The sequence below is a fragment of the Verticillium alfalfae genome, genomic scaffold (assembly GCF_000150825.1).
Source record: "Verticillium alfalfae VaMs.102 supercont1.9 genomic scaffold, whole genome shotgun sequence".
Classification (NCBI taxonomy): Eukaryota; Fungi; Ascomycota; class Sordariomycetes; order Glomerellales; family Plectosphaerellaceae; genus Verticillium; species Verticillium alfalfae.
The window spans coordinates 392519-399234 of record NW_003315030.1 but is presented as its reverse complement, the minus strand read 5'-3'; the positions used below and the strand labels follow the sequence as shown (position 1 = coordinate 399234).

At 58.1% G+C, this 6716-nt stretch overlaps 3 protein-coding genes across 3 annotated transcripts in view; 1 reads left to right on the top strand and 2 right to left on the bottom strand.

The window, feature by feature from the left end:
- Positions 1-820, bottom strand: part of VDBG_07079 (predicted protein) — a gene marked incomplete at both ends in the record, with an annotated part of 1381 nt that extends 561 nt beyond the window's left edge. The window contains 2 exons of the mRNA XM_003002462.1: positions 476-607; positions 722-820. Coding sequence (XP_003002508.1) covers positions 476-607; positions 722-820 — 231 coding nt within the window. The remainder of the gene's footprint in view (positions 1-475; positions 608-721) is intronic.
- A 167-nt stretch (positions 821-987) lies between these two features.
- On the top strand, positions 988-2977 carry VDBG_07078 (S-(hydroxymethyl)glutathione dehydrogenase; the record flags this gene model as incomplete). The annotated part of the gene is made up of 2 exons (XM_003002461.1): positions 988-1277; positions 1519-2977. The coding sequence occupies 2 exons, from the start codon at positions 988-990 to the stop codon at positions 2975-2977; spliced, it is 1749 nt and encodes a 582-aa protein (XP_003002507.1).
- Positions 2978-3505: 528 nt separating this feature from the next.
- VDBG_07077 (conserved hypothetical protein) lies at positions 3506-6090 on the bottom strand (the record flags this gene model as incomplete). The annotated part of the gene is made up of 2 exons (XM_003002460.1): positions 3506-5509; positions 5896-6090. 2 exons carry the CDS (start codon positions 6088-6090, stop codon positions 3506-3508), a joined length of 2199 nt encoding a protein of 732 aa, XP_003002506.1.
- Positions 6091-6716: the final 626 nt, after the last annotated feature.

The following is a 6716-nucleotide window of genomic DNA, read 5'->3' as shown; positions in this document are numbered from 1 at the left end:
CTGGGAGATGAAGGGGAATCAGGTAAAAGCACTGTCAGGATGTGGATAGAGGAGAGAGAGGAGGGAGGAAAGTTAGACATCACCAGACGAGACCTGAAATCCCGAGCAAATCCCCCCCCTTGTTATTAGCTGTCGCCATCATGTGTTCCTGAACGTCCGGGCCCGTGTCCCAGACGGTAAGGTCTTGTTGTCCTTTGCGGACGCTTGATGCTCCGGATTGCCATATTGGATCGAGTTGGAGAAGGGCGGTTCGGAGGTTGGGATGCGACAAAGGTCCAGGCGCCGCCTCCGTGACAGGAACAGGCAGGGTCCGCCCGCGTTGGGGTACGCTACCAGGGGGGGGGGGCAAGAGTGGAGGCTTCCCCCGGCTGCCCCTCATGGCTTGGAGGAGGGGGGTTACAGGTACAGCGCTTTCTCATCTCCCTCACCCCTGTAACAGACTGCATTTGGGGGAAGGGCTTAGGTCAGCGTCTACCCCACCGTCTATCCACGCTGCGTAGCTCTTTCCTGTGTGGGCACCCTCTTCTGGTGGCCTGGCTTCACTTTCCCCGTTGAACCTGAATGAGGTCGAGGCAAGTGTAAGCGGCGCAACCTTGATGGGCTTCGTCTGAAGACATAAGATGACCGGTCATCTGCTAGATATGAATCCTCCTTTCTGCCGACTGCATGTGCTTATAATGCTGCCCTTCTCATCCCGTCAGAGTCCTCCTGCGATGAGCACGTCCATCGTGACTATGGACAATCCAGCTTCACAAGTCCGATGCCCCATGTGACAGTCGATCGCCAACTTCCACTCTCCGAATTCAACCACACCAAACATGATGGCATGTCTGGCCCGCGAAGCTTCTTCCATCGAGCCGGTACGGTCCCAGCATGCATAGCAGGCCCAAATATAACGCGTCACCATAAAACGCCGACCCCATCCAGAGCACAACCTCCCAAGACGATCACGAACTGTGCCCGAACCAAACGGCGAGCATGTCCCAGATGCCGCGCACTCAACTGCTCCTCCCCAACACCTGCCCACCTCAGCCTTGCCGCCTCTGGTTGGCCGAAGATGCCCTCCCTGCACCAGAGGACCAAACGCTCCGGACGTGGCCCCGTCCTGCACCGGATCGCCGTGGAGCACACGTGGGATCCATGACGTCGTCCATCGGGTTTCGTCCTCTTGTGGGAATCTTCCATCTCGAGAATGACGCGACAACGCGGTCACAACCTGCGGCAACACCTCGCACGTGTAGCCATTGCGAGTCCACAGATGCCGACTGTAGACCGCGGTGCCCGCAAATTTACCAGTTCTGACGTCGCGAAAGAATATGACCCCTCTAGGAGCGGTTCTTGGGGGAGATGTCACTGCGATCGCATCATGTCTATAACTGTCGGGTCGGCTGCTGCTATGCCTCGTGATTTCCGCACAACTGTTGCAGTACTACTCATCTGATTTGCTACAATCGAGCCTTAGCGATACCCGATATACCGACGATACCTCACCAGCACTTGTACCATCTTGCATCTCAGCGCCCCCAAATACAACCCATTCAATATGGCCATGTCACAGGCAGCCTATGCGGCAGAGCAGGCCATCGGCCACCAGGACGATGAGGTCACGGCCCAGGACATTTCGAATTACGAAAAGACGGGCGACAAGTCCGCCATGATGAAAGCTCTGGTGTGGCAGGGCAAGAACACGGTCGAGATTGTAGACGCAGCCCGCCCCAAGATCATCGAGGACCGCGATGTCATCCTCCGCGTCACCGGCAGTACCGTCTGCGGATCCGACCTGCATCTCCTCCATGGCGCCGTTGTCCAGCTTGCCAAGGGTGATATCCTCGGTCACGAGTTCTGTGGCATCGTCGACGAGATGGGTCCCGCCGTGAAGGGCATCAAGAAGGGCGCCCGTTACGTAGCCTCCTTCCAGATTGCCTGCGGTGACTGTTTCTTCTGCCGTCAAAAACTCTCGTCGCAGTGCGAGAAGTGCAACTCCAACACCCAGGCCAAGGCTATGTACGGAACCCAGACGGCAGGCATGTTTGGCTACTCTCACTTCACGGGCGGCTTCGCTGGCGGCCAGGCCGAGTATGTGCGCGTGCCCATTGGCGACGTCAACCTTCTTGAGATCCCAGAGGATGTCCCCGACGAGAAGGCCCTCTACCTGTCTGACGTGCTGTCCACCTCTTACAACGCTGTCAAGGACACAGCCGTGTACGAGGGTGACAGCGTCGCTGTGTTCGGTGCTGGCCCCATTGGCCAAATGGCCGGTGTTTTTGCCCTCGAAGACGGCGCCAAGCGCGTCATCTTTGTCGACACGGAACCCCGTCTCTCCTTTGTCAAGTCCCGCTGGCCTGCCGCACACGCCGACAAGCTTTACCTCGTCGACTACAAAACGCTGTCCCACGGCGTCACCAACAAGCCGACCGTCGTCACCGCCCTGCGCGATCTCACCGACGGCCGCGGCCCCGACGTTGCCCTCGAGTGTGTCGCCGGCGAGTACCCCAAGGGCTGGGCCCACTGGCTCGAGCTTCAGCTCGGCCTCGAGACGGACACGTCGGAGATTGTCAACGAGATGATCGAGTCGGTGCGCAGCTTTGGCCGCTGTGGCATCACGGGCGTGTACGTCGGCTACACGAACCACTTCAACATTGGCTCCCTCATGGAGCGCGGCGTGCGTCTCATCGGAAACGGCCAGGCGCCCGTGGCACAAGTACTGGAAGGAGCTGCTCGAGGCGGCTCCAGAACGGATCCCTCGACGTCTACCAGATGCTCCCCGCACCCGCGGGGCGCTTCGAGGACCTCGACAAGGTCTATTACAAGAAAAAGCAGTAACGAGAAACATAAAATAGGTACTTTAAGGGACAACAATGATTTCTTCCTCGCTCCGAGGTCAGGTCTACGCTTTATCGTACTAGGCAGGGGGGGTCCCATGTGGATGGGTGCGCGGATGGGACGTTTTTCACAGTATATGTGGATAATATTGTAATGATCTATGAAAATTACTTGGTCTGTGAACCAAAGCTTTCTTGAACAAACTGAAAATCATGACGCTCGTGGTCCCGTAAATTATGCTGCTGGGCAGTGCATGAGGGAAAAAAAAAACAAGAAGAGCAGCTGTAGAGAAGTAGGTGGTGGAAGAGGGGGTGTATACACACGAAACTCCTATCCTTTGTGATAATCGCTCCGTTTCTGAGCCATGCAATCCAGACAAAAGAGAACACGCCAGTTCCGTTCGGTGGGGGGTATCTTCCATGAGAAGGCCTGTTGACCTGTGGGTTCAAAAGAAATAAGAACAAGGAAAAATAAAACCAACGCCCGGATAGTCTGTTCCTCTCGAGACTGTTTCCTGGCGAGAAAGAAGAGTTTCCAACGGAAAAGAATGTAGGAAAAAATGCAAATATGCAAAAAGACGCCATGCAGCTGCAGGAAAGTTCATCATCTACCATCAAGCGCTGTCCTACATTACTACTACTACTTTTTTTTAGATTCTGGCGGTTGTTTTTTCTTTTCCCCCTCAGGCTTCCCTTGCTCGGCGTCCTCTGCGGCGGCTTTCGTAAATACCCTTTTCCCGGGGATCGCGCCGGGCTGGTTGATGCCGGACGCCGGTGGAGGTCCCTCTCCTTATCGGCCTTCTGTTGGTCGGCGTCGGCGTGAGAGCAGGCGTCGGCGAGTGTTCGGGATCGTTCGGGGTGCTGTTGGTGCTGCTGCTGCTAGCAACGCCGCCTCCGCCACCGCTGCCCCATGGCCGCCAGCTCGTCCATCGGCCCGGCTTGGCCGTGTTGCGTTGGCCCTCGTTCAGTGTACTCGCTGGGGACAGGCTCCGGGTTGGTGTCGATACCACCCTCTGGCTTGGCAGGCCGGCCAAACTGTCACGCAAGACAGCCGCACTCCGTTTGGTGGTCACGCGCGAAATGGTCGAGGATGCTGTTACTCCGGTGAAGACGGCCTCAGCACCGCCAAGAGGGCGCAGCGTCAGCTGGCTAGGTCGCACTTTGAGCGTATGAATGTCGAGTCCGCCAGCAAGGGACATGATGGACTCGTGAGATATGACGCGGTGCAGCCGGCGCTGTGGCTGCTCCTCGTCGGTGGAGAAGCTGTATTCTTCCTCCGTCGTGACGATTTCTGGCACTTCCTCGATGTCAGTGTCGTCCTCGTGAACCTCCTCACGGATAGGTTCTGGGCCCAAGTGATGTTGAGTGACCTCTAGTGTGGGGGCGGGCGGTGCGATCATGAGTTTTGTTGGCATCGATATACTCCTCGTCGACACTTCGGACGGGCGCTTGAGATGTGTCGCTCTCATCGTTGGGGACATGGGGTCCACGCTAGTTGTGGGCGATGCGGGCAAGTCCGAGTCGGGGAACTTGTCAAACATCGAGAACCGATGGCTCGTTGACTGCGGCGAGCTGGGTACCGATGAGGCTGCAAAGTCAGACTGCTGCTCGGAGAACATGGACCATCTGTGGGAGGGCGGTGCGGCGAGGCTCGAGGTCGAGTCGCGGTGTCCGTGGGTTGATATGGTTGGCGGGACGGGGGACGAGAGCCGCCATGGGTGGTTTCGGAAGGGCGTGACGGGCGTCGAGGCGCCGCTGGGGGGTGTAAAGATGCCTGGGGTGAGGCCGGCGCGCCTCTTCTTGGGTTTCTTGTTGTCGCCTTTGGATGCCACGTGGTAGTGGTGATGAATATGGAGTTCTTGAGAAAGTCGAGTCGTTGTGCCTGGCTCCTCCATCTGCGAAGGTTCCATCTCGGCGCGGAGCGTGGAAGCCGTGCTCGTCTCTCCCTCCCTCTCTCCCTCACCCACGGGTTGGTGGAACATGAGTTGGTCGCGCAGGGCTTGGATCTCGTCGTTGGAGTTGGTCAGTAGCTCTCGCAGTTCAGCCATGCCAAGTTGCAAATTGGCATTGTCCTGCAGCAGGTCGCGAACAAAGTGGGACACGACACTGCTGCCGTTCTTGCCCTTGTCCAGCGACTTGGCCGCAGCAGCACCCTTGAGCCGGCCGGCTGCCGTGTTGAGCTCCTTTTCCATCTCGCGCTGTCGCTCGACGCGGCCCATGGCCTCGACGTGGCGCTCTCGCTCGTCCTTGGTTTCCTTTTCCATGCGTTCCAGCTGTTCTTGCAGCTCCGTGATGCCCCTTTCCGCCTTTTTCCATCGGTTCAAGGCGGAGCGAGACTCTGATTCGGTGCTGATGAGGGTGTTTTGCAGCTGCATCTGTTCGCGCTCGAGGAGGGCGACATGGCGTTCTAGCTCGGCTGCTCGGACAGCAGCGCCTTCGAGACGGCGGACGGCCTGTTGAGAGGAGAGCAGGGTGGCCTCGAGGCTCTGAATGCGCGTATCGGAGCTGTTGACCGAGTTGTTGAGGGTCTCGAGCTGGTCGAGCAAGGCACGGTTCTCTTCAACAGTCCTGGCGTTGTCGGCTTGGAGTTCCCTCTTGTCCGTCTCGAGCTGCTCTATACGTGCGGTGAGTTCGAGGCGATCGCGCTCGGCGTCGGCCATGTAGGCCTCATGACGGGCGAGGAGCGCCTGGAGAGAGAAGGTCAGCGACATGTCCAACGAGCGGCATCCAATATCAACATGGTGAGGTGAGGTGAGGCGGGATAGAGAGACACGGACAGGCGCCAAAGCGAGACCAAACCAAGGGGGCGGTCAGGAAGAGAGGTGATGGGCGTGCCGGGCTAGAAGAAAGAGATAGGAAGGGGAAGAAAAGAAACATTCCAGATGACTCGAGAGGAACGACTCGAGGAATGCGCGGAGTCGGTGATACTGGGACCGCGGTCGAGGCAAACAAAGGAAGACGCGGCGCATGGATGTGGCCTTGGAATGTGCTTGGTCTTGGCCAGGATGGTGTGGCGGGACGTGATGGCTCGCAGACAGGCATAGAGGGGGAAGGAGAGCGCGAGCGAACTAACCTGACCAAGTTTGGCGGCGGTATGGACATCCTGCTCGACGGTATCGAGAACATCGCAGCTGTGCTTGAGGTAGGCGCAATCGTCGTGGCCACAGCAGCAGCGCAGCGAGGCGGCGGGATCCTGGTGGGCATGGGGTGACGTCGGCGGCATGAGGGCGGCCAGGGCATCGCCGCGAGGGTCAGGCGTCGGAGCCATGAGCAGCGGGGGGTTCTTAGGGTCGAGGAACAGCAGGTGGTCTCGTCGGGTGTGGCATTGCTGTGAGCTCTCCGAGTCTTCTCTCCCTCACTTTCGCTCGTTGCCGGTCACGCTGGATATATCCGATAAGGGGAAGCTTTTGCAGGTAACCTTTTTTTTTACTCTGCCGAATGCTGCTTGGCTGGTGGCTCCCCGTCGAAGAGTGGGCTGCGGATTTGTTGGGTCGGTGTAGAAGATTTGACGCGCCCGAGCGTGGAGGTTGGGTCGAGGTGCTTGTCGGCTCCTCACAGTACGATGCAGGTGACAGGGATTGTTCAGGGACGCCGGACTTGTCAAGATTAGGAGTGGAGATGCCGTGATGACTGGTGATCTGAGCTGTACTATGGCACGTCGACTCAGGGTGAAGTGAAAATTTCTGAAAATGAAGATGTAGATGAGGGAGGGGTGGGCACTAGCAGAGCGGCAGGAAAGAGAGAGAAATGAGGTTGAGACTAAGCGTGTCGAGGTATGAAGAGGAGGGAGGGGAGGGGGGGGAAGACGCCAGAGGTCGTGGTGGTGGTGAGATGAGTCGGCTCTGGCTGAGCAGGAGGGTGGGTGAGTGCCTTCCTTGTAGCCCTTGTAGGAAT